Genomic DNA, 27,017 nt, shown 5'->3' with positions numbered 1-27,017 from the left:
AAATGAAGTCATATTTAAAAAGGTAAAAGTTGATACAGTGAGTGTTTTGAAATAAGAATGAAATAATTAATGGATTGTATTAAGGTTTGTATAATCATTTAAGAATTTTGAAGGAGTTATGTCCAAAGTATACTGTAAAAAGTGATAAGTTAACTTTACTAAAACAATGAGTAAATTAACTAAATGAGCCAAATGAATTCAATTCAAGTTTATTTCTATAGCGCTTTTACAATGTAGATTGTGTCAAAGCAGCTTAACATAAAAATTCTAGTAAATTGAAACTGTGTCAGTCCAGTTTTCAGAGTTCAGTTTAGTTCAGCTCAGTGTGGTTTCATTTCAATGCAAAGTCCAAACACTGAAGAGCAAATCTTCAACAATTGACGAAAGTGAAAATTAACTCAACTAAACAGTTAGAATGAGTTTACTCACTTTTTAAAGTAAAGTAAAGTAAATAATTGATTTTTACAGTGTTGTAATACTTTTATTCATTTTTATGTAAAACTATTACAGCTATTTTGAATATAATGAAATGTCTACAAAATAATGGAACCCAAACTAAAAAGTAAACTTTAAAAAAAATTATTGCTGTCTTAATATTTTAGGTTGAATCAGGTTAACTTTTCTACTCGTCTCAGCTTACATCAGTGGAAATGACAAAAAAAGTGTGTAAATTATTTAAAAAAAACAACTAACTTACTAATATAAGTCAAAAACTACATAAGACATGTCACTTGTATAGTTTTGAATGAGGAAAAGTCTAAGGGTCAATTTGGTGAATGAAGCCCCGACTTCTAATACAGGAGCCAATTAGCAATTGATATAAATGGTCGATTCGCCAGGGGAGAGGCTGAGACCAGATGTGAATTTCTGCAGATTTTGTGTTACTCAAACGTTTAGAAATTAAACTAAAGAGACAGTTGTTTTTTAATTTTAGTGTTGTTCTCGAATAAGAAATTTTATAGTGAGCTTGGCAATCAATTTTGGAGAATTTGATGTTTTCCGATTCAAACAGAATGCCTGAGCATACTGCCCAAGAGGTGTTTCAAAGATTGCCGCTGAGTGAATTGACTTGCCTTAAAGGGACTTTGTATAAGTTGAAGAAACATACAAAACAATTGTTTCACAACTTTTTGTCATATAATTTTTGTATGCAAATATGATACCGATATGAAGGTTTCTACTGTATTCTAGGCACAAAAATCTCAGCCTCATAAGTCACGCCAAGCACAGCCCATGGACCTGTAGCTAAATGAGCATGGAGTGATCTTAACCAGTTCCCAAAAAAGTCTGATGAGATAGAAAAGCTGGGATGTTTACATTGATGACAGTGATAATTAATAGACCTATATTACATGCAGGATTCTTAAAATTCCAGTTTAAATCTCTGGGTGTTTTAATAAAAAGTCCTCTGAGACATTATTTATATAGTGATTAACTTACTGCATAATTGCCGGATAACTTTGTCACGAAGAACATTTATAATACAGTTGAAGTCAGAATTATTAGCCCCCCTTTAAAAAAATTTTTTCTTTTTAAATATTTCCCAAATGATGTTAAACAGATCAAAGAAGTTTTCACAGCATGTCTGATAATATTTTTCCTTCTGGAAAGAGTGGGGCTAATAATTCAGGGGGGCTAATAATTCTGACTTCAACTGTATACTTGACATGAACACTGGATTCTAAAAAGTATGCAATAATTACTGCATAAATGCTTCAACCTGATGTCCCAAAACACGTATATATTTATATTCTCATCACCTTAAGACATACTCGATCTCAATTCCTGGAGGGCTGCAACTCTGCACAGTTTTGCTCCAACCTTAATCAAACACAGCTGATCTAGTAGTTAGTAGTTATGAATGCGTTGATTAGTTGGATCAGCTGTGTTTTATAGGGTTGGCGCAAAATTGTGCAGAGCTGTGACCCTCCAGGAAATGAGTTTGATACTTTTGCCTTAAGAGAAAAACATCGCTCAAAACAGTAAAGTGTATTTTAAATTGTAGATACTCACAAATACAACCCAAAAAATAGCTTTCAGAGAACAAAGAAAACATTCACTTTGTGATCTCAGTCTGCATGATCATTAGGTAGAAATGAGTCACTAAAATAATGGATGAATCTCAGAACAAAGTCGACATACAGTGCATGTCGTACTGATTTTCTTACATCTTTTGATGACAGATTGATGTGTCGTTGTTGTAAACTTTTAAAGATGTTCATTAATGAATGATGCACGGTTGTCATTTCCACACCCCTAAACAAGATGCAGCACAAAACAAAATGTGATTGATTGGTTATTCTCTCAGTCAAATAGCATTATGGGTCCTTGGCTCCTTGACCAGTAAAAGTAGGGCTGAGCGATATGGCAAAAATACATTCTCGATTAATTGTTTCCCATATTGAACAATAACTATATACAGTATATATTTCAATATCAGTTGTTGATGCTTGCATATTTAAAACAGTACCCCAACTGACTGAAGTCACAAAAATTAGAGGGTGCATTTTAATAGCATAACCTATTTTCGGTGGCTGATTATTTTTGACAACAGAAAATTCTCCAAAAACAACACCTTTTTAGATTCCCATTGTTGCATATTTCTGCTGTGTGATTGGCTCCTAGATTCAGTAAAAAAGTCCAGAGCTTATCATTGTCATTAACAGAAATTGAATTGATATAATATTGTTTATTCAGCCCTAATTCAAAATGGCCAATGTTTCCAGAACTTTAGCTGTCAGTATGAGGTCTGGCTATATGCAAGACTAGCCACACAATAACTTCATGAGTTTAAAGAGTCAAAAACAAAGCATGGGAGAAATGTTAAAACAAGTCACCGCTTGCATTTTTGGCTTGTCTGTTAACTAATATCTCCCTTAGGCCAAAATATATCATTTAACAGGGGCATGCATTTCTTATGTTTACTTTTTATGTCACATTCAAGTAAAAAAAAAAAAAAAAAAAACAGGAGAAAGCTGTAATTCTCAACAGGACGTTCAACACAATCAGTGAATTTCCTGTCTGCTCGCTCTTAACACTGTGTTTTTCAGTTCAAGGAGGAGAAGTCATCTTTTGAGACAGCTTGGATGTCATAACACCATTTGTTTACAAGATGCCAAAAGATTAGGTTGCAAGTGATAATGATAGTGTTCTTCTTTAAGCTATCCTGGAGCAGTTTTTAGTAGCAAGAACACCACTTTAAAAGAAACTCCAAAGAAAAATGATCAAATTCTTGCTTTTAGCATAGAAGGTACAATAATGTCCAAAAGACTGAGCTCAGTATGCTTTTCATTTTCTTTTCATTTGTTTTCTTTAATTAAATTAAATGCAGTTTCTCAATGAATCTTGGAATATAATGCATCACAGTTTTCAAAAATATTAATCTGATGATAATAATAAGTAATGCTTCTTCTGCAACACATTTGCATATTAGATGATTTCTTGAACACACAAACCATATTTTAATTTACAATTCATAATTTTGACAATTAAAAATACAGCCTTTATGAGTGAACTATATCTTTCAAAAACATTTACATGGTGCAAAAGCATTAAGGGTATGTTCAAATCCAATTTTGCTATTTTAAGGATATAAAATATATCGCCCTGGCCCATGGTCTAACAGGGTTGTGCTTATTATCTTAATGAGTTATGAGCTTAACATGCATTAAACCAATCAGAGTCTCATCTCCTATTCCCTTTAAAAGAGAAAATTTTGCTATTTACATGGCAGACTTTGTAAGTGGAAAAACTGAACCCTTCCTAGTGAGAAAACAGTTAAACAGACCATCCACTGCACGAGGATAAAGAACGAGCCTCCTCCATTCGGCTTCTTTACATTCTCCTTTACTTTAGGGGGAAAGGAAATGGTGGAAACTCACTCAACTAAAGACATCTATCAGCCTACATATTTTTTATTTAGTTTGTTAAGCGTAAAGATTTGTTTTAAAACTATTTCTAAATTCAGTTCTAATTTCCAGCAATCGAATAAATTAGAAATAATAATGAAGTGTGCTGAAAATACTGAGTTATAGGCTAACCAAACACATGTCCTATTCTAATAGGCCATATGGTGCAAAACCCGACAAATCTAAACTAGTTTTTTATCAACTGGGAAACACCCATACACTTCCATTCACACACATACACTACGGACAATTTAGGTTACCCAATTCATCTATATCGCATGTCTTTGGACTTGTGGGGGAAACCGGAGCACCCAGAGGAAACCCACGCCAACATGGGGAGAGCATGCAAACTCCACACAGAAATGCCAACTGGCCCTGCCAGGCTTGAACCAGCGACCTTCTTGCTGTGAGGCGAGAGTGCTACCCACTGCGGCACTGTGCTGCCCACAACTATATATTATACAGTGTATTATAAACAATATTTGACTAACAAGTCATAAAGCAACTATTTGGAATCAACTATTTGTTTTCAATTATTCATGCTTTATTAATCTTTTTATTTGTTTCTGTGTAACCTTAATTGTATGTTTAGTGTAGAAAAAAGAGCATAATTTAGGATATAACAATATTGTGTTAAAAACCATGCATTACAGTATGTATCGTTCACTGTGTTGTTTTAAAAATAAAAAAAATCAGTCCTGTGTGGAATGCTGTCATATAAGTACCAAGCAAGTTATGGAACAATTCTTTAAAAAAAATACAGTAATATCACTAATATCAACAAAAACGTCTCTAATATTTAGTTGGTGTTTCGGTCAGACCAATCACGATGCTCAGATAAAGGGTGATGAATCTACTGTACGTTAAATTTCTATTCATACTGTAGTACAATGAGTTAGCTTACAACTCAAGACTGTTTCCCTAACTGCAGTAGCTTTGTGGCTTATCCATCCTTAAACCCACACTGGTTCAACAGTGTGGAACTGTCAATAATGGTCATGTATGTGAAATCAGCTCTGCTAATAAATTCACTTGACACTGAACTGATGTCAGACCACTTGAAATTAATAAACATGGCATTACTTTGCATACATGTGAGAAGTTCTTTTTCCAAACATATATTTTTATTGGATTTTTTAGGTACAGTGGGTAAAATAAGTGAACACGTCATGATGTTCCCTTGTAAATACAGTTGAATTCAAAATAAATAGCCCTCAAGTGAATTAATACCTGAGTGTACTGTACTGTATATTAATGAACAGTCAACACCTCTTTCTTCTGGTGTTATCTTGTTCTCCTGTAGCTACATGTACTAACTTAGTCCTGTCAGTGCCAAGCTCAGTTCAGCCCAGTTCACGGCTGAACACAGGAAACCTGCACATTCCCCGTCTTCCTCTGGGTGGGTCGCTGTTCCTTGTGTGCCTGTCAGAGACTATTTTCATAAACACAATGGGAAAGTACTCAGAACAACATTTAGAGCAGTTCCTCCATGTGTTTGTGTTGATGTATGGGAAGAGTATATGTCTAATGCTCAGCATACAATGGACATTGTGAACATAATGCTGTCTTTCTTGGATTTATAAAAGGTATAATCGCTAGGATAATAAATTATAAATATTTCGGATAATAATTGTCAAATTCTAATTCCAGGCATAACAGTTTATTCTAGAGTGAATTAAGGCCTGATTTGTGTAAAGATTAGGGTGAAACAAATATTTAGTATCTGCTCACTGGAGCTTACAATGAGTGCTAGTCAGCTCTAGCAATAAATGCTAGTCTGCTTTATCACTTTAAACTAATATTATGTATTTTTTATTATAAATTAATATAACTAATATTTCACTTATGATACAAATGCATTTATTAAACCATTTTTGTATAGTTTAAATAGTATTAATTTCAGGATATCATTCTAAACCTGGTTGCATTTTTAGTTTTCCTTAACTTTAAAATTTCTAATTTAAATATATAATATTCATTCATTCATTTTCTTTTCGGCTTAGTCCCTTTATAAATCCGGGGTCGCTGCAGCAAAATGAACCGCCAACTTATCCAGGTTATCCCCGTTTTTACGCACCGGATGCCCTTCCAGCTGCAACCCATCTCAGGACAAAAATATATAATTTAAATAATATAATAAATACTGTAATACTTAATCTTAAAAAAGCAGATCTTACTTATAGATCGGTTACAGAATTACACTGGCACACAGGGATAAGCACAAAGAATGTTTAAATCATACCTGTCTGATCAATGCCATTTTGTTCATTTGGATAAGGAGTTATCTACACTCAGAAAAATGATATGTTGGCTTTAATTAACTTTTTTATGTCAACAGGTTCCACGTAACCGAGTTAAGTTACCTTAAAGAAAGAATATTCATTTGAGTGAACTTAAGTTAATTACATAAAGGTAATGCAATGTTGTTTAGTTCAATCAACACAACATTCATAATTTAGCTTTAATTTATTTACACTGTTAAAAAAATCCGTTAAATTTACCGAAAAATACCGGCAGTGGTTGCCAGGAATTTTCTGTAAAAATATGGAAGTTTTATAGGACTTTTTAAATTTACAGAAAAAAAACGTATTTCCTCAACTGATACAATGCTCAGTTCACAAAAACCTAGTTTAACTCACAAAAACGTAAATTCATTCAATGCACTGTGTTCATGTGTGTACAAATAGCAAACAGATTTTCACTGCAATAGTAACTACACAGTTACCTTTAAACAAAAGAAGATGCAGCACAACATCAGCTTTACTTAGTTCATCTTAGACTTGCACACAGATGCTACTATCCTCCACAATAAGTTAACAAAAGTAGAGAATGCCAAAAGGATCTGTCTTTAGTTTTCAACAGATATGCTATCCCTTGAAAATGTTATACAGAAAACATGTGGGGTTTTAATATTATTGTGCTGCTGATACACCGCTATAAATGTCCTCAAAACTAGATGAAATGTCTAAATTAACAGAGCATTTCAAATAATGCATGACCATACAATTGGATTCTAAATGGATATACCATTACTTCATGCTCCATAGCCAAAGATCTAGCAATTGTCAGCACCTAGAGCTTAGTTCACCTCAAGAGCTCAAGGACCTTTCCCTTTTACATTCCCCTCTCTCATATCGCTTCCTGTCTAATCACTGTCCTGTCATAATAAAGGCAAAAAAAAAAAAAAAAAAAACTTAACGAAAACTTCCTTCTTCTACCTTATTTTGGCAAACTACAGAACACATTATCTTATATTGTTATCACAATGACACAATGTAATCACCTATTTCATCACGTTCATTTCTGCTTAGTTTTTTGCCATTTATTACCAGCATGACTGTTCTAGAACTATACAATTCTGCAACAATGGCATACATAGCTACTTCTGTGTCCTATTTACACTTAACGTGAGCCAGATTTACTAATTTATTGTAGAAAGATATTGTACTTGGTTGTTTTTCTAGCTTTCAGTTTTGTGGTTTGTCCATATTTTACACATCTTTTTTTGTAAGTTTACAGAAGTACACATGGTAGTTTTAAAAGTTGACACATAAGTACACAGCCACAGCAGCAAATCTGATGCCTGATAGTGCAGCCCTGTAACTGCATTGCAAGGCTCATTTAAATACTCTCCTAAATACTCTGCATCACTAAATCCCACTTTGCCAGTGCCCCAATCAAAACTGGTAAAGAGGGAAGGCAATGTAGTTTAATCAAAAACAAACCCGTCCGCCTCACAGACAAAAGATAGCCTAATTCTATTTTTGTGTGTTGAATTGTCATATGTATTTAATATTTATAGAAAAGATTTCTTAGAAGACTTTAGCATATCACTTCTGTTATTTATTTAAAATAATACTTGTATAATATTAATACTTTTAATAATATTAATAATAATTTTATTTATTGATATTATTCAGTATAGTTATTTATATTAGGGTAAACTAAATTAGTTTGATGGGGGTCTGTGCCCCAGTAGAGCTTTACATTAGAGATCTGCGCAGGACTAAATTTTGAATCCCGCTCCCGCCCGCACCTGCCAGGTTTTAGCCCGAACCCGACCGCTCCCGCTTATATTAAAAATTTATTGTCCCGCTGCCCGAGCTGCCAAGCTGTCTGTATAAACACACACACACAGCACCAAGCACACACACACAGACAAATCTCTCTCTCTCATACGCGCGCGCACACTAACACACACACAAGCACCAAGCAGACACGCAGGCGTTTGCTGTTATATCAACTCAAAGGCTTGTAATACCATGTATCAAGTACCAATGTAATACCAAAAGGTTTTATATAAAGGTATATAAATACTGAGTCGCGCCAGCTCCGGGCCGCAGCGCACATCACTCTCGGGCTCGCTTACGGCCGCCGCATCTGGCCCGATTGATTCGGGCCGGAATCGGGCAGTGAGTCCACAAGCATCCGGAGTCCGGCAGCCGGAGCCGGATTCTCTGGCAGGCGAGAATCTAGCTGGAACTGACCCGAGTGTATTTTGCTATCTGGGAAAGCTCTCTCTCTCTCTCTCTACATACACACACACAAACACACAAGCACCAAGCACACACACAGGCAAAGCTCGCTCTCGCTCGCTCTCTCTCTCTCTCTCTCTCTCTCTCTCTCTCTCTCTCTCTCTCTCTCATTCGCATAGCAATATCCACGATATTGCTAGACAGCCCGCTCCCGTCCCAAATTAAACCCGTTACCGACCGCTCCCGCGATTTATTCGGAAATTTATTCCCGCGCCGCAGAAATCTGGTCGGGTCCTGCGGCGCCCGCGGGACAGCCGCGGGAATGCAGACCTCTACTTTACATCTAGCAACACCCCTACTCCCATTCATTTTGTGTCTGAAAGCGAAATTGCTTATGTAGCTGCAAAATCACTGATCATGTCCTTTCAACTCCAATGTTTCATAGCATTTCTTGAGTAAATCCAGCCAATAGATTTTTAATACCAAGCAAGAAAATGCATTGGCACAAGCTGACATCAACAAACTAGTTGTAAAGAAAACTGGCTATAGACATCTAGTGTCGGCTGTGTCACGTTCTTTCTGGACCAAAAAGCTGCACGTAAACACACACAAACGGATGACAACCAACTGAAGTGAGAACATATGTTCTGCACCTGCATGTATCTTTTCATACCTGCAAGAGGCAGCATCTTTATAATCAGTCCACTATGAGAATCCAGAACTAGCCTCACACACAAAAGATTCTCAAATTCAAATTCTAGTTTTTATGTGTGTTGATTTATCATATGTAATTAATATTTATAGAAAAAATTTCTTAAAGGATTTTAGCATATCACCTGTGTTATTTACTTAGAGTAATACTTGTCAAATATTAATACTTTTGATGATATTAATAATAATAATAATTTTATCGATTTATATTATCCAGTATAGCTATTTATACTGGGGTAAAAATAAATGTGTTTTATGGGGGCCTGTGCCCCAGTAGAGCATTATGTCTAGCAGCACCCTACTTTCCTCCCATTCATTTTGTGTCTGAAAGCAAAATTGCTTTTATAGCTGCAAAACCACTGATCAAGTATTTTCAACGCTAATGTTTTAGGGTGCTTTCACACCTACACTTTTGTTTCAGAACCTATCTCGTTTGCCCAGTTAGCGCAGTTCGTTTGGCATATGTGAACAGGGCAAACGCGCTCTGTTCCGTGCCAAAGAAATTGCTCCGAGACCACCTGAGTGAGGTGGTCTCGGCTTGATTGAAACGAACCCTGGTCGGTTCGATTGCAGTGAGAAAGCGATCTGATCCGAGCGCGGTTATGTCACAGTGTTTTATGGATATGTAATAGGCTTACGGCTATATGAAGAGAGAATTATGAGTATGGCGGGAAGTTTCGCGAGTCTCCGGTAGCCCGCAAACGAGTGATGATCTCCCGGTAATCTCGTGTCTCCCTCCCGGTCCTCAAATAGGCATCGTCGCGCACCCTTCTCACCCCTCCCCACCGCGTCTCTCCTCAGACACGTCGCGCGCGCACTCCCTGTCAATCACCACCAAACCACCACCTCTCCTGACAGCTTAGCGGGACGCTGCAAAATAAACCCTGACACTCTGACCAATGTGAGTAGAGTTTACTCTCACGTGACTTGTTTTAGCTCTTTGTTCCGATTAGAAACTTTGCAGTGTAAAAGCGAACCGCTTCAAGAGCAAAGAGCAACAATGTAACAATTGTAATCTCTGTTTCGGAACAACTGAATCGATTCACAGGTGTGAAAGCACCCTTACTGCGCTTGTTGAGTGCATGTGATTATGTATCATTTCATACCTGCAGGTGGCAGCATCTTTATAATCGGTCCACAAAGAGAACCCAGAACTAGTGCTGCACACATACAAGCTTTAAATGCAGCAATCACATAACATTTTCACAGTAATTATCCTCAACACAAAAGGGTTTGCTAGTCAAATCTGATAATCTATTTGCAAAATAATTAGGAAATTTGACAAAATGTGAGCCAGATTCTTTATGTTCCCTCTTGAACACAAGTGCAACAGCCAACCTGAGCACTTACTTTAACTCATAGCAATTCTTCATGTTGACTTGAACAAACTTCCTCCAATGTAGGCGTGATGAGAAGCAATTTGTGAAACACACCAAACAAACTAAGCTGACAGACGCCTAGTGATGTGCAATAGCTGATTGTTGGCTTGGTTAAATGTCAGTTTTTTCAGGTGAATAAATTTATCCCTTGACTCTACTTGACCCAATGTTTTTATAAAGCTCATTTATCTTTACCGCACAATTGGTATTTTAACACTGCAACAAGACCTCATTTTTCAGCTAAAAAAGCCAGAAGATCATCTGCTGAAGCGTTTTACAAAACAATCTCAAACACAGTAGAGACCACCCTGTCTCAGCCTGCCATGTAAATCAGAGCTACCAGATCCAAAGGCTTTCCTTGGAGTACCATTGAAGCTCATTCATGTTGACCTAAATCAAGCCCAAACACTATAAGCAGCAGACGCATGGTGTGGGACTGAAACCCAAACTTGTCAGGCTCTTGGACTACCTGACAGTCAGAGGTGAGCAATCGTGCCAAAAAAGGCCCTTCAGCGCTCAGGCTTTCCTAGAAAAGCTTTCAACCTCCCCAGAAAGCAAGCTCCAAATATACGAGCAAAAGAACATAAATAAAGTATTTTCTTCCTCAGATCTTCAGTGAACATTCCAAAAATTATACAAAAGAACAAACTCATGTTTTGGTGGCCAAGAACACTTCTGAAAGGGTTCAAACGAAAAGAAGCAACATTAATTGTAAAACAGTCAAGACAATATGATCCCACCAGAACAGTACAACATCTATTTTTATTTTTGACTTGGAGACAACGTGAAATGGGATTCCAAGCCTGTTTGAATTGCATGGATGGAGTTTTTAGGATACACAATTATTTAAAAAATAGACTACACTGGATTTTATCTACTTGGATACAACTAACATTTAACTGTTCAACATTTTAAAAGAAGCAAGTTAAGATAAAAAAGGACAATTTGTCAGTCTTCAAAGTTGATTTTTCTATTCAATCTTTCCAGCATTAACTAGTATTTTACATAGAACATGTTTATTTAACAAACTTAATAAATAAAACCAATGCTGTTGCTATATGTGAATAATAATTTTTGCTGCACCAGAAAAATATCACTAAAGTGCAGTCAGTTTCTTTTAATGTTCAAGATGTTTTAGCCCAAACTAATGGTTTTGTGCCACACTCAAAAAGTTTTTGTTTTTTTTGCTCGTTCAAACTAAAATGAATGCAAACAAGTTAAATGAATCAATTTGTGTTGGGACAACATGAATGAATTGTGTGGAACCCTGCATTTTTTACAGTGCAACGTGTTGTCACTGGGGAAACCAGCTGACAGTGCACATCCGATGTTTTGTACAGAATATATAACCTTTTTGTGTCCATTTACTCTATATAATTAATATACAATCAGTATCTGCCTTTTTCATATTATTGCTAATAGTGAGCTTTAAAGTAATCCAATACTGGCCAATAAATATCAGTGGCCCACACATTGGTGTACCCCTGATTAAAAGAATAGTAAAGTAGTCAGAATGCTACTTTAAAAGCAAATCATTTGTGGTCAAACTGCATTTTTTCTTGTGTGATACTTGAATATATCACATAAATTTAAAATCAATAAGGCATTTCTGCCTCCCTAACTTGATTTATCGCCTATTTGTAACTCAATTCTAAATGGTTTCATCCCATATTACACAGCAAATTCATCTGAGTTAAATTCTCGGTGTTGAAGCATTTCAGAGTAAAGTGTTGACGTTAAAGAGTTAGATTTTCATAAATGAATATAATAAGAGTTAAAATTGATTTTATTCAGTGCGAAATCAAGGAGTTATCTTTTCAACACTTGGTGGTGTTATTTCCAACATCCGGGAATTCATGCAGCCCCAGTCACTGAAGAATTTTCCAGACGCCATTTTCCATCTGAGGTTTAGAACAGCAACTGGTGAGTCAAACTACCTAAATGTTGGTATTTTACTGACTTTCTTTAAGGAAATACAGTTGTAAACATATTGTTAAGTTAATAACTTTAGAATGGAGTGACAATTTTAAACTTCTGCGGTTCATTCATGGTCGTTTGTGTATCTAGCTTAACTGCATTACTATTCACTTCTTTTCAAGAATGTTTTTATATGCTCACGCATACATAGTGCATAAAAACATCAAATGTACACGTTTCTGTCACGCTTAATGCCATTTTGTGCGTTGTTACCTATCTGTAAAATAAAATCGACACTTCTCCTTTAATTCGAAGCAAACTAGCGAGGGAATCCCCGGAGCAGCCTAGCCTACTCTGCCCGGATGCTAACGGCAACAGGACGGTTTCCATACGCTCTGGAGAGTTTCTAAAACATATCTGGTGAGTAAATGAACATATGCTTACTTGTAAAAGGCTTCCCGACTAAAACATATGATTTTTTTGTTATTCGTGTACGTTAATTTAGTTATTTTAAACACCGCGGCCTTTTTAAACTGGTTCATTCGTGGCCGTCCATATACCGTTAGTCCATAGACTCGCGTGATAACGTACGCTTGAATTATATTAAGTGTTGACAGCCATTAAAGTCGGAATGTTAACATTAATGTCTTTAATTGACCGCGTTTGCACTTTCTCAGACATTTAAGGTTACAGAAGTCTCCCGGAAGTTGCGGGACTAACGTTAACCTTATCCCGCAAATGCACAGAGACTCCCAGATGCCCAAGTAGATGCCCGCAAATTAATGATAATCTCCCGGAAATCGCGCGTCTCCCGCCCGGTCATTAAACACTTTGCACACCCCTCTCCACCGCATTTCTCCCAGCTCTTCAGGTACGTCGCGCGCAACTCATCCCATTGCTCTTCAGGCTCTCATCTCTCCCGCTACCTCCCGCAAATCAACTCTGTATCCCCCGAAAATTACTTTTCCCAACTCGGGATGTCTGACGTTAGTAAGTTAGGCTATTTATGTAGTCAGGAACATCTTAGTCAAGCTTTTTCTCCCGCATGATATTGTGCTTAAAACTATAGGCTAAACTTAGCATGCACTGTACACAACATTTCCTTTTTATTAAAGACAATTTAGTGCGTTGTAAACAGCCACCTGTCTGTAAAATTAATCAACTGATTCATATTTGAGCAGCCTAATGATGATACAGGTTTGATTTGTAGATTTATTATCAATAATCAACATCTGAATCAAAAGATATCTGAAAAGTGTGAAGCATACTTTGTGATGTTCATCTCTCTTTTTTATCTGAAGGTTATGCATATGTGTTTGATACTAATGTTTTGTTGTTTTTTTAACAGCCACAGTTCTCTATACAATAACACAAGACCCTGTGACGATGGCTGATTAGAGACGGATGGTACATTTCCAGAGTTGGTGAAATGACCAAGCACACCTTCTTGGTCATATGTGGTAATAATAATAATTAAGGTATGTTTGATAAATTTCTGTATTTGTTTCACATAAGCTGAGAGGGTATTAGAGCATTAGAGAATAACAAATGACATGAAGGTGATAAGTTTTGTATTGTGGGTGAACTGTTACTTAAATAATGTTTTGCTCTTTACTTTGCACTTTTCCTCTTCTGCTTATCCTAATATTTTAGGTTATATTTGGACCTGAAACATCTGCTAGACTCCAGTAAAGGTGGCGTCAATACTGGACCTGAAAGGGCCTAACAAGTTGAATCAGGTAAAGAAACATGCACGCGCGCACACACGCACGCACACGCTTACAGAAAAGTGTTGTTTATGAAGTTTATGAATATTTTTTACACTGTGGCCAATATTTTGGGGAAGTCAGCATCACTAAATGATATAAAAGATTTTAAGCTCCTCTAAATTTTGCTCCAAGTGTTGTGTTAAATTCAGGATTCTGGACAGACAGCTGCCTGTTTTTCCAGTTCTAGTCATAGTGGTTAACCTAATTGTTTTTGGAGATCCAACAGTGATGTATGTGTTTTTTCTACTTTTCCATATCCTGTCACCTCAACCAGCTGGGAGAGTCAAGTTGTGGATCATCATGAAGATTTTCAAAAGGTGAGTTTAGATTTCTTGAATGTTTTATTTACTTTAAATGTTCTTTTAAATATATCATAGAATTTGATTGCAATTTGTTTTCAAACATTTTTCTTAGTCATGCTGGAGTCTTGAAGAGTTCTTAGATGAGCATCACCCTACAGTATATCCGTGCATCAGGAACCACCAGACGAGCGATCAGCAGCTGCTACATCGTCATGGATAAAAAGGTCACCCTGTGGCTGGGAAGCACTTCATTCACAGGACATGCTTGATGAAATTTCCTAGCTCCAGTTTGTTTTCACACAAGTTTACAGCATTTATACCTTCATTTAAACTGCTGTGTTTGATATGGAGGACCAAGGAAACACCCGAAGTGAAAGATTTGCACACCAAGTTGTTTAAAATGTAATTTTACAAGAAAACTATGAGTTCAGAAGAAAACTATGAGTGACGCTATATTGAACTTTCAAATTGCTCTGATAACACATCAAGTTTGGACCAAAGGACTGAAACAGCCTTTTTGAGCACTGGTCATACATATTTTGTTGATACTGTCTGTACTAATAAAGCATTTAAAGCATATTTGACATTGTTGCATTTTAAAAACTGAATGAATTGTTGAAGTGGTGAATGTTTTCAAATAAAATGTTTTTTCTTTTGTAATTTACAGTCTATTTTACCTTTTTACCATATTTACACTCAAGAGAGTTGAATAAAATAACAATATATTGTAGTAAAAAAATTACTACCAGGCAGTGTTAAATATAGTTACATTTTTAACTCTGCCCAGAGTTAAAATTAACCCTTACTTCGGTGTCAATGTGCCAACCCTTTTGAAAGTGTTGATTTAAGTCTGTTTTGAGTGGACCCCATGAGACACTTTCAAAGTGTTGAAATTAACACCCATAGAGTTGTTTTGGGTCACCATATTTTGCTGTGTACACAGTTGCTCATGGATTTATAACACATGGTCCTTCTCGCACAATCTTTAAACAACAATTATTGTATTATAGCAGACATTAATGTAGCATGCTATATTTCTGTGTCATTACAGCTGTTTTCACAGATCTGTGTGAATGGTAATGGTTTTGACAACACTGGCGTTTGTGCTGTGCTGGCATGGTGAAGGGGAAATCTGGGCACCTGGTATCATTTCCTGCAGTCGGATTATGGGACATCTGTAAGTCGCTCTGAAGGGTATCCAAGGGGTTTGGAGGACTTTGGCAGAAAGTGGCCCATCCATCTCTGTCCTTTTCCTCCTCCTCCATCTTCTCCTGGTCTGAGTGGCTCTGCTCTTGAGGTTGGGGTTGGACAGAAGGATGGAGGGTGTCTTTGGGAAGGGGGGATCTAATCTGAGGGTCACTGAGTTGTGGATTAAGAAAAATTGGGTCTTTGGGGGGAGACTCGTTTTGAGGAGACGCTCTGGAGTATTTAGAGTCAGGATCTATTTGCTGTGAATCTACACAGTGAACATCACGTCCTGTTACCACAGCGGACAACTCTAACGAAAGGGTTTCACTCTCACTAAATCACACAACAACAGTGACGCACCCACAAAAACAACATACATGAGCAGGACGACGGCACACAACCGTGTCAAACCAGAAACATGCGATGAAAGGAAAGTGACAGGAAAGGGAAATGGAAAGGAAAGTGTTATACAACAGAAAGGAGGGACAAAAAGAAAAAAAAAACACACACAAAACAATTACATCATGTCTTTACCATCTGTCCACTATATACAAATTTAAAGCAACACTCAACCATTTTTAAATAAGCTAATTTTTACAACACTCCTAGTTTAGTTGAGTGATACTATTTTTTTAAATCCATTCAGCCAATTTTTATGTCTGGCAGGGCACTTTAGCTTAGCTTAGTATAAATCATTGAATCAGATTAGACCATTAGCATCTCGCTCAAAAATTTAAAGCATGACTTTTCTGTAGTTACATTGTGCACATAGACTGATAGAAAATACTAGGAACCATACTCTTATTTAGGTGTAATAATCAAGAAAATTTGCTGCTGTACCATATTGATATTACACAGCGGCTGAAAATAGTCCCCAGCGAGGTAACTTCTAATGTGATGACCTGCACAGGGAGCATGTGCCGGTAGTGTTAAGCTAAAAGTGCTCCCGCCAGACCCAAGAGTCAGCTAGATGAATAAAAACAAACAGTTTAACTCTAGGGAAACTGTAAAATGACCCTATATTACAAAAAAGCGGAGTGTTCCTTAGTCTTTATACACTGCTTTTTTATTATTTTTATTTTATTGAGCTTTTCTCAACATTAAAACGAGACATCTAAACATCTGAATATCACATTAAAGCAATATTATACTCTGCTAACCATTTTATTCTATAGTATTCTATTTTACAATGTCATTGACCTATTTATGTAACCATTAGTGGAGAGTTTCACTTTTATTTGGGATTCTTGGGTCTTTTTTTACATTTATTAAATGTTAGATTTGCTTTATGAGATCTTGATCTCTGACAAGTTTTGAGGTTAAATATTTTAACAAAGTGACTTTCACTGGCATTTGTGTGGTTTTCTCTGGGTTGGTCATGTACATTATGGTACAAAAACCAAGTAATGAGCTGCCAGTACTTTTTTCTGGTATTTTATGGTTTTACTTCCATATATTTAATTTTGTAAGATCATTAGAAATGACTTTGCTAAGCTGTATAATTTTCTTTCCAAAAAATCAAAACTAGATCAAAAATCAAAACTGAGTGTTACATGCACATATCTTGGAATAACTGTAAATTTAGCATGCAAACAATTTAAACAGACTCTAATGCCAATCCTCTAAAGTGCGTTAATAGTATTATTATTATTATTATATTAAAGGTGCAGTAGGTGATTGTCTTCAGAAACATTTTTTTGTTGTGCTGGTTAAAAGTCTCTTCACATTCCAATAGTAATGATTAAACTAAATGATCTAAATGTATTTATATGTATTTTTATATTCTGGATGAGGTATAAAACTAAAAAATGTTCATCCAATTAAATATTGTCGGGCTGACAAATAACTCAATTACAACAAGTATCTCAAATTATCTGTCAACAAATTTCAATTTGAATTTCTGAGACGCCTCTTTAAGCAGACAGGTACGTCACTTGCGTGCATACGTGAAGCACGCATCTACTGGTGACAGGGAGACATCATCTGCAAACTCTGCATCATGCTGAACCTCTTTCTGAAAGACCAACGTGGCCTTGTATGCATGAAAAGAAAGATTGTTTCTGAAAGGACTTCTGCCAAAAATGCAGAATCAAAACTTTTCTGAACCCTGAATCAATATCGAAATTACTTTTGCATGCTAAAAGGAAATGACATTATGCAGTTCAAAACAACAATATGAAGGATGACACCACAGCTGAAGTATTACATTTAGACAGGTATGTTTTAAAACTGTTTTAGCCACGCAAAGCTTATGTAGACTGTGCTCTTGTTTATGAATGGGTTTATATGCACGGTAGTGTTGTTCAGCCACTGAAAACGTCCAGCAAAAGATTTGTTATTTTCAAGTTCATGGAGTACCTTTCACAGCATCAATAATATAGTCAGTTAAACAGACCTGAGCATTCGTTTAGTTGTTCAAGTGAAAAAGAAGATGAAAACAAGAGATGTGCGAGGATCGGCGAGCACAATTGAAAATGAAAAGTCACTTGTTGTCTTGGTAACGTAAACATAAGTGTAATGTAAACAGATGACAAGATATTTCTGTTTATAGCACAGCTTTTTTCTGATCTAATTTTTATTCAGTTTAATAACAAAACATAAGTAAATGTGCTTTTCCGCCTAACCAGCTCTACTGGGGTGAAGTTTGATTTATATTCACAATATTTGTTCATTTTTGAACAGTGACAGCCTGTGACACAATTTTGGTGTCCTGCACCCGCTGGCCTGTCAACAACTACGCTTGATAAAGTGCGTGTCTCCAGAGAGTTTTCTAACTGGTGAATGACATGATCTAGTGTTATAGCTAATCAGTGCACATTCGCAAATTCATGACTTAAGGAGGCGTGGCTTTGGACGGCAGGGAGGGGTGGTGGGGGGGGGAGGGGGTGTCATGAAATTTCTAAGCTATTATGCTAATGCTAGCATTCTGGCTGTTGACCTACTACACCTTTAATTTCTTTCTTACATTTATTTGTACAGTAATTGTCTAAATTTAGACATTTTGTTCCGTTTTACGAGAAATGTTGAAATGTGCAAACATTTTATAATCAATAATTCAAGTATTAACTAGATCTAACCTTAAACAAATTTCTAAGCTATTATGCTAATGCTAGCATTCTGGCTGATCACCTACTACACCTTTAATTTCTTTCTCACATTTATTTGTACAGTAATTGTCTAAATTTAGACATTTTGTTCCGTTTTACAAGAAATGTTGAATTGTGCAAACATTTTATAATCAATAATTCAAGTATTAACTAGATCTAACCTTAAACAAATTTCTAAGCTATTATGCTAATGCTAGCATTCTGGCTGATCACCTACTACACCTTTAATTTCTTTCTTATATTTATTTGTACAGTAATTGTCTAAATTTAGACATTTTGTTCCGTTTTACGAGAAATGTTGAATTGTGCAAACATTTTATAATCAATAATTCAAGTATTAACTAGATCTAACCTTAAACAAATATACAAAAACATAATGTAGAAAGACTTTACATAAACCATTTTTGACCATTAAATGCTGATCAGCAATACTCATTATACTGTAACTATGACCAAAATTGTAATGTTTGCTAATAATTATTTTTCATTCAGATTAGTCTAAACCATATTTTTAATCATGACAGTCTGATCAAATCATACCTGAAAGAGGTGTTTAAATGCACAGTTGGTGTTTTAAGTCTTAATTAACAATGACTGTGTGTCATTCATCACCACGAGGGAAAAAAACACAGGTCATTGCATTGTGAAATCTCACACGTTAATATCTGTGATTCACTGTGGGCTTGACAAATACAGTAATTCACGTGGATATTTTTAGCATGCAGAATGATCACATACTGCTTTGAGTATGTGATCTACATACTACAGAAACAGTAGTATGTTAGTACACAATATCAAACAAAATAAAGCAACGTACAAAAAACACAATTACACAGAACACATTTACAGGAGATCAGTAATGATTCATCAGCATTCTTTTCTAATTATATTCAAAATATGCAGCATCTTAGCATGCTTTGGACTGATACCCTGTCTGTGCTCATACTGTCAGTCTAATGGCTGTTCTGGATCAGCACAGAAGTCTGTAGCTCTCAGTCAATGAATGCTCACATCTGGTTCAAATCAAGCACTGCTCTCAAACCACTGCATACAAAATCAATGCAGAACAGAAAAAAACTGCTTTCCCTTCCTTATGTTGCCACAGATTTTGCCAGCAACCTATAAAAAAAGTTGAAGACACGTGGGGATTTTAGCTGCTTCTTCGTGCTGTAAAAGTATGATTGTGAAGTTTAGCAAACTCCACAAAACAAGTGTGTGAGCTTCAGGAGAGAAGACAGACCATCTCGAAACACTTACCATAACTATCTTGGCAGCTAAAATGGGGGAAATCTTGTTCGTTTTTGCTCATTTTATGATTATTATTTTTTTATTTACAAAAACCCAGAAGGTTGACACTTCAGTGCAGTTTTCAGCTTTAAATAAGAGGTCAAATACAACATTTCAATGAAATACAATGATTTCAAATATAAATGATGAGCTGATCTGTTAGCCAAATAAACATAATAACAAAAGTGCAAAACCCAGATGAGGGCTTTTCTCAGAACTCTTATTTGATTCTAAATAAATGCCTGATCTTTGACCTACTCACATAATAGTACATACTAGCAGTTATTTCCCTTTACTCTTTACAGATGTTAACTGGAAATGCCTCTAATCTGAGAGCCCTAGCAGAATATTTATTTCAGTAGCAAATCATCGTAACCACTATACACTCTCAGAAATAAAGGTGCAAGAGCTGTCACTAGGGTGGTATCTTTTCGAATGGTACATATTTGTACTCAAAGGGTATATATTAGTACCTCAAAGGTATATATTACTATCTAAAAATTTCAATAGGTACACGTTTGTACTTTTTAAAGGTACTAATATGTACTCTTGAGGTATTAATAAGGACTCTTTCAGTACAAATATGAACCTTTCAAAAAGTTACCACCCTAGTGACAGCTCTTGTACCTTTATTTCTAAGACTGTACTGTATATAAAACAAAAACCCTGCTTGATGGTCAACCAGTCACTGTATCTACATACAAACCAGCATCTCAGTTAGATTTACCTGAAAGGTCTCTCTCCCCCAACAGGTGAGGTTGCGTTACTCCAGCTTTTGCGGCTTTCGTCTCTGTCGGCACGCGGGCGTCGCACTGGTGGGGGCACATAGGAACCCTGGTTGGCTTTGTTGGGCAGGTACTGATTGAAAGGAACAGCGGTCCGTGGCTCACTGCAGGATGTTCGCCGCACCAACATGTCATCCTTGCGTACATCCGGTATCTTCCTCTGGGGGGTGTCGCACTCCGAGTCGCTGCCGCGGCCTGCAGATGGACAAACCGTATAAAATGATTAGCAATGTGGTCTAGTTTTACAATTTCATTCCGTTTTGTTTCTGGTATGTTGAGGAGAAACAGAAGTTAAGATTGTATTGCAAGTTAGGAGGAGAAGCACTTTATCAGCATCTAGACCAGCAGCCTGTAAGTGCATTTAAGATTTGTTTCAGTTGTTGTGTATGGTTTGAGGACTTGTTTCCAGCTGTTTGTGTAAAGTTGTAGGACATTTAAACTTGCTTTCAGTTGTGTATAATACTAGAAGTTGTTTAGCCACTGTTTCCTTGGTTACTATAAGAGCTTGTGTAGCGAACGCAGACGCGGTTTCGCGTCATCCGCCTCAGTTTCGGCCCTTGTTTTGACTCGGGAGGCGTTTCCAAACGCCAGGTAACCACTATATAGTGAGCACACTAGCATTAGTCGGCAGGAGAAGCACTTTATCAGCATCTAGACCAGCAGCCTGTAAGTACATTAAAGATTTGTTTCAGTTGTTGTGTATGGTTTGAGGACTTGTTTCCAGCTGTTTGTGTAAAGTTGTAGGACATTTAAACTTGCTTTCAGTTGTGTATAATACTAGAAGTTGTTTAGCCACTGTTTCCTTGGTTACTATAAGAGCTTGTGTAGCGAACGCAGACGCGGTTTCTCGTCGTCCGCCTCAGTTTCGGCCCTTGTTTTGACTCGGGAGGCGTGTCCAAACGCCAGGTAACCACTATATAGTGAGCACACTAGCATTAGTCGGCAGGAGAAGCACTTTATCAGCATCTAGACCAGCAGCCTGTAAGTGCATTTAAGATTTGTTTCAGTTGTTGTGTATGGTTTGAGGACTTGTTTCCAGCTGTTTGTGTAAAGTTGTAGGACATTTAAACTTGCTTTCAGTTGTGTATAATACTAGAAGTTGTTTAGCCACTGTTTCCTTGGTTACTATAAGAGCTTGTGTAGCGAACGCAGACGCGGTTTCGCATCGTCCGCCTCAGTTTTGGCCCTTGTTTTGACTCGGGAGGCGTGTCCAAACGCCAGGTAACCACTATATAGTGAGCACACTAGCATTAGTTGGCAGGAGAAGCACTTTATCAGCATCTAGACCAGCAGCCTGTAAGTGCATTTAAGATTTGTTTCAGTTGTTGTGTATGGTTTGAGGACTTGTTTCCAGCTGTTTGTGTAAAGTTGTAGGACATTTAAACTTGCTTTCAGTTGTGTATAATACTAGAAGTTGTTTAGCCACTGTTTCCTTGGTTACTATAAGAGCTTGTGTAGCGAACGCAGACGCGGTTTCGCGTCGTCCGCCTCAGTTTCGGCCCTTGTTTTGACTCGGGAGGCGTGTCCAAACGCCAGGTAACCACTATATAGTGAGCACACTAGCATTAGTCGGCAGGAGAAGCACTTTATCAGCATCTAGACCAGCAGCCTGTAAGTACATTTAAGATTTGTTTCAGTTGTTGTGTATGGTTTGAGGACTTGTTTCCAGCTGTTTGTGTAAAGTTGTAGGACATTTAAACTTGCTTTCAGTTGTGTATAATACTAGAAGTTGTTTAGCCACTGTTTCCTTGGTTACTATAAGAGCTTGTGTAGCGAACGCAGACGCGGTTTCGCGTCGTCCGCCTCAGTTTCGGCCCTTGTTTTGACTCTCGAGGCGTGTCCAGCTGAATTCAATCAGCTAGTGCTTTGGGGTTATATAAACAACTAGTTCACCGTGGCAGCGGTCGCGGCAGCCTCGTGTGAAGACCGCCTCGTGTGAAGACCGACGAGGGTAAAGACCATCAACTCTACCTGCGCGACTCCACCGAGCAAAGACACCGACAAAGCACTTGAGTACTTTACTTTATTGTTTTTACTTTGCACTTATTTTTTGTTGTCAGTGCACTTTTATTATGTGTTTTCTAATTCCTGTTGTTACTAACACTCGCAAAACACGGGAGGTACGCTGCAGGCGTAATCCTCACAACCTTCGTTCAATACATGTATCTACTATTTCACAACTCTCTCTCTCCGTGGGCCTCTGGAATTGTCAATCAGCTGTTAACAAGGCTGATTTTATTACCTCCATAGCTACATATTCTGATTATAATCTCATGGCTCTAACTGAGACCTGGTTGAGGCCGGAGGACACTGCTACACATGCTACTCTTTCTGCTAATTTCTCTTTTTCCCACACTCCTCGTCAGACAGGGAGAGGGGGTGGGACTGGACTACTAATTTCCAAAGAATGGAAATTTACTCTGATACCGTCCCTGCCAACAATCAGCTCCTTTGAATTCCATGCAGTCACCATTATCCACCCCTTCTACATAAATGTGGTTGTCATCTACCGCCCACCAGGTAAATTAGGTCACTTCCTAGATGAACTGGATGTTCTTCTCTCATCTTTTTCTAATTTTGCCACTCCCTTATTGGTGCTAGGTGACTTCAACATTTACGTTGACAAACCGCAAGCTGCAGACTTTCAGACTTTGCTTGCCTCTTTTGACCTAAAAAGAGCACCTACTTCTGCTACCCACAAATCAGGTAATCAGCTAGACCTTATTTACACACGACACTGCTTCACTGATCAAACAATAGTAACTCCACTACAAATATCTGATCATTTCCTTCTGTCTCTCAACATCCACATTACTCCTGAGCCGCCACACACTCCTACACTGGTTACCTTTCGCAGAAACCTACGATCTCTCTCACCCAATAGACTATCCACCATTGTTTCAGACTCTCTTCCTCCATCTCGCAAACTCACTGCACTTGATTCGAACAGTGCCACTAATACACTCTGCTCCACACTAGCATCATGTCTAGACCGATTATGTCCTCTTGCATCCAGGCCAGCCCGTGCCAGTCCTCCTGCACCCTGGCTCTCGGATGCTCTCCGTGAGCATCGCTCAAAACTTCGGGCTGCGGAGAGAATTTGGCGGAAAACTAAAAATCCTGCACATCTCTTAACATACCAAACTCTTCTGTCCTCTTTCTCAGCTGAGGTTACTTCTGCAAAGCAGACGTATTACCGTCTGAAAATCAACAATGCCACTAATCCTCGCCTACTTTTTAAAACATTTTCCTCCCTCCTCTATCCTCCTCCTCCACCCGCATCCTCCACACTTACTACTGATGACTTTGCTACATTCTTCTGCACCAAAACTGCAAAAATCAGTGCTCAATTTGCTGCACCTACAACAAACACGCAAGATACAACACCAACACCACACACACTCACCTCTTTTTCTCAGCTCTCTGAGTCTGAGGTGTCCAAACTTGTGCTATCTAGCCATGCAACCACCTGTCCACTCGATCCCATTCCCTCTCATCTCTTGCAAGCCATCTCTCCTGCAGTCATACCAACACTGACTCACATAATTAACACATCTCTTGACTCTGGTTTATTCCCCACTACATTTAAGCAGGCTAGGGTAACCCCACTGCTAAAGAAACCCAACCTGGACCATACGCTACTTGAAAACTACAGACCAGTATCCCTGCTTCCATTCATGGCCAAGATTCTGGAGAAAGTAGTGTTCAATCAAGTCCTGGACTTTCTTACTCAAAACAATCTCATGGACAACAAGCAATCCGGCTTTAAGAAAGGCCACTCAACTGAGACTGCCCTGCTCTCGGTCGTGGAGGATCTCAGACTGGCTAAAGCAGACTCTAAATCATCAGTCCTCATTTTGCTGGACTTGTCAGCTGCTTTTGACACTGTCAACCACCAGATCCTGCTATCTACGCTTGAGTCACTGGGCGTCGCGGGCACTGTTATACAATGGTTCAGATCTTACCTCTCTGACAGGTCATTCAGGGTGTCTTGGAGGGGAGAGGTGTCCAACCTACAGCATCTAAACACTGGGGTACCTCAAGGCTCTGTTCTTGGGCCACTTCTCTTCTCCATCTACACATCATCTCTAGGACCAGTCATCCAGAGACATGGATTCTCCTACCACTGCTATGCTGATGATACCCAGCTATACCTCTCTTTTCATCCTGATGATCCCTCGGTTCCAGAACGTATCTCAGCCTGCCTGTTGGATATTTCACACTGGATGAAAGATCATCATCTTCAGCTGAACCTTGCAAAAACGGAAATGCTTGTAGTTTCTGCCAACCCGACTCTACACCATAACTTTTCAATCCAGATGGATGGGGCAACCATTACTGCATCCAAAATGGTGAAAAGCCTTGGAGTAACGATTGATGACCAACTAAACTTCTCTGACCACATTTCTAGAACTGCTCGATCGTGCAGATTTGCACTCTATAACATCAGAAAGATCCGACCCTTCTTATCTGAACATGCAGCTCAACTCCTTGTTCAAGCTCTTGTTCTCTCCAAACTGGATTACTGCAACTCTCTACTAGCTGGGCTTCCAGCTAACTCTATCAAGCCTCTTCAACTGCTCCAGAATGCAGCAGCACGAGTTGTCTTCAATGAACCTAAACGAGCACATGTCACTCCGCTGCTAGTCCGTTTGCACTGGCTGCCAGTTGCTGCTCGCATCAAATTCAAAACTCTGATGTTTGCCTACAAAGTGACTTCTGGCCTAGCACCTTCTTATCTGCTCTCACTTCTGCAGATCTATGTGCCCTCCAGAAACTTGCGTTCTGTGAATGAACGTCGCCTCGTGGTTCCATCCCAAAGAGGGAAAAAATCACTTTCGCGAACGCTCACGCTCAATCTGCCCAGTTGGTGGAATGAACTCCCTAACTGCATCAGAACAGCAGAGTCACTCGCTATTTTCAAGAAACGACTAAAAACTCAACTATTTAGTCTCCACTTCACTTCCTAATCTGCAATTGCCTATTTGAATATCACACTAACTGTACAAAAAAAAAAAAACTACTAACACTTCCCTTCTTAGACTTTACAGACCTGAAACTTGCCTTTAGTACTTATTCATTGTTGCTCTTAGTTGTGTAAATTGCTTCCTTGTCCTCATTTGTAAGTCGCTTTGGATAAAAGCGTCTGCTAAATGACTAAATGTAAATGTAAGTTGCAATGATCTTTCTTCCTTATTTTGACATTGCCAAGCATCTTCATAAAAATAAATAAATAAATAAATAAAAAAATAGAGGGTACTTGATTCTATCAATTGGGTATTGATATTTTCCAGGGTTATAATTTCTGAGAAACTAAAATGTCAGCAATTAAACATGTTCACCTGCAGCTACAAAATAAGTGAATTCAGGGATCCCACTTTAAGCTACTGTAATTGTCCAATTCCTTGACTTTTCCCTGAACACACTTTAAAATACACTAAAATTACAATTTCACATTCCACATATTTCACATGGTATATCTGTGATTTCAGATGTGAAGTTTATGTGAAGCTTATGTTTTTTTCTGTAAGGGCAGAAAGTATTGAGGGAATTTGGCACAAGCAAATTCAGGCAAAGTCCCAGAAGCCCCGAAATTCCACAAGACACAAGGAGTAGTGGCTTCTACAGTGGTTCAGCAACCAAATGCCTGCAAAATTTGATGAGCAAGACAAGCCATACCAATTCTAGCACAACTCCTGCATTATATGCTGGCTCCCAGCCTGCAATGTGGGTCCAGCAACTTCCAGCTTGGACAACGCACAAGGACACTAGTGTGTGTACACGTAGTGGGGAAGAGACTTACTCAGCATTTACTAGCTGTGGTGGCCCTTTTCTCTTTCACACCCACTTCAGTTGAGAGCCTGGCAAAGGGTGGCAATTTAATAGGGTGCTGTTGATATGAGAGTTAGACAGAAATTCTCACTTATTATTAAATTCAAATATATTTTAGGGGTGTAACAGTACACTGAATTCATGGTTTGGTACATACTTTAGTTTTAGGGTCACAACATGAAATCAGAAAAACTCAAAGGTGGGACAAGGTTTGTGTGTTTCTGTTTAAGTTGTTTCATTGCTGTGGTCTTCTTTGTTAAACTACAGTAATAGGCACATCTGTACTGATTGTATGCACCATTAAAAAAGCATGAACCAAACCATGACCCCTATACCATGAGAGTTCGGAATAAATGA

General features: G+C 37.9%; 2 protein-coding genes and 2 long non-coding RNA genes across 54 annotated transcripts in view; 3 read left to right on the top strand and 1 right to left on the bottom strand.

Annotated features, from left to right (window-relative positions):
* Nucleotides 1-27,017, bottom strand: part of limch1b (LIM and calponin homology domains 1b) — a 207,495-nt gene that overhangs the window by 43,111 nt on the left and 137,367 nt on the right. For 30 of the 50 annotated variants that reach the window (XR_015507250.1, XR_015507253.1, XR_015507251.1 and 27 more), the window contains one exon: nt 20,771-21,023. Coding sequence is in view for 38 of the 50 variants with exons in the window: in XM_087281257.1 (XP_087137383.1) it covers nt 20,771-21,023 (253 nt within the window). In the remaining 12 variants the exon portion in view is untranslated. Of the gene's footprint in view, nt 1-15,601; nt 15,983-20,770; nt 21,024-27,017 lie in introns of all 50 variants that reach the window. The other 20 variants (XR_015507245.1, XR_015507248.1, XR_015507247.1 and 17 more) reach the window with 1 other exon arrangement.
* On the top strand, nt 13,738-15,121 carry LOC137487574 (uncharacterized). Its single transcript, XR_015507317.1, has 4 exons — nt 13,738-13,868; nt 14,044-14,129; nt 14,434-14,476; nt 14,574-15,121. It is a non-coding gene; the product is annotated as an uncharacterized LOC137487574 (long non-coding RNA).
* Nucleotides 15,405-26,545, top strand: LOC147833921 (uncharacterized). Its single transcript, XR_015507336.1, has 4 exons — nt 15,405-16,736; nt 16,869-18,515; nt 18,911-21,136; nt 26,003-26,545. It is a non-coding gene; the product is annotated as an uncharacterized LOC147833921 (long non-coding RNA).
* On the top strand, nt 21,140-25,836 carry LOC141377490 (uncharacterized). 2 transcript variants are annotated; one of them, XM_088651180.1, is made up of 2 exons: nt 21,140-22,014; nt 22,759-25,836. In XM_088651180.1, exon 2 carries the CDS (start codon nt 22,901-22,903, stop codon nt 25,796-25,798), a length of 2,898 nt encoding a protein of 965 aa, XP_088507306.1. In that variant the 5' UTR covers nt 21,140-22,014; nt 22,759-22,900; the 3' UTR covers nt 25,799-25,836. The 2 variants fall into 2 exon arrangements, with proteins under 2 accessions (XP_088507306.1, XP_088507305.1); XM_088651179.1 differs by having other exon boundaries at nt 21,813-22,644.

The sequence above is a fragment of the Danio rerio genome, chromosome 14 (assembly GCF_052040795.2).
Source record: "Danio rerio strain M-AB ecotype USA chromosome 14, GRCz13ab, whole genome shotgun sequence".
Taxonomy (NCBI): Eukaryota; Metazoa; Chordata; class Actinopteri; order Cypriniformes; family Danionidae; genus Danio; species Danio rerio.
This window is presented reverse-complemented; position numbering and strand designations above follow the sequence as displayed.

Bases quoted from the DNA above. Each gene is read 5' to 3' on its own strand.
- LOC141377490 (XM_088651180.1), top strand. From the start codon at position 22,901: ATGTGTTTTCTAATTCCTGTTGTTACTAACACTCGCAAAACACGGGAG.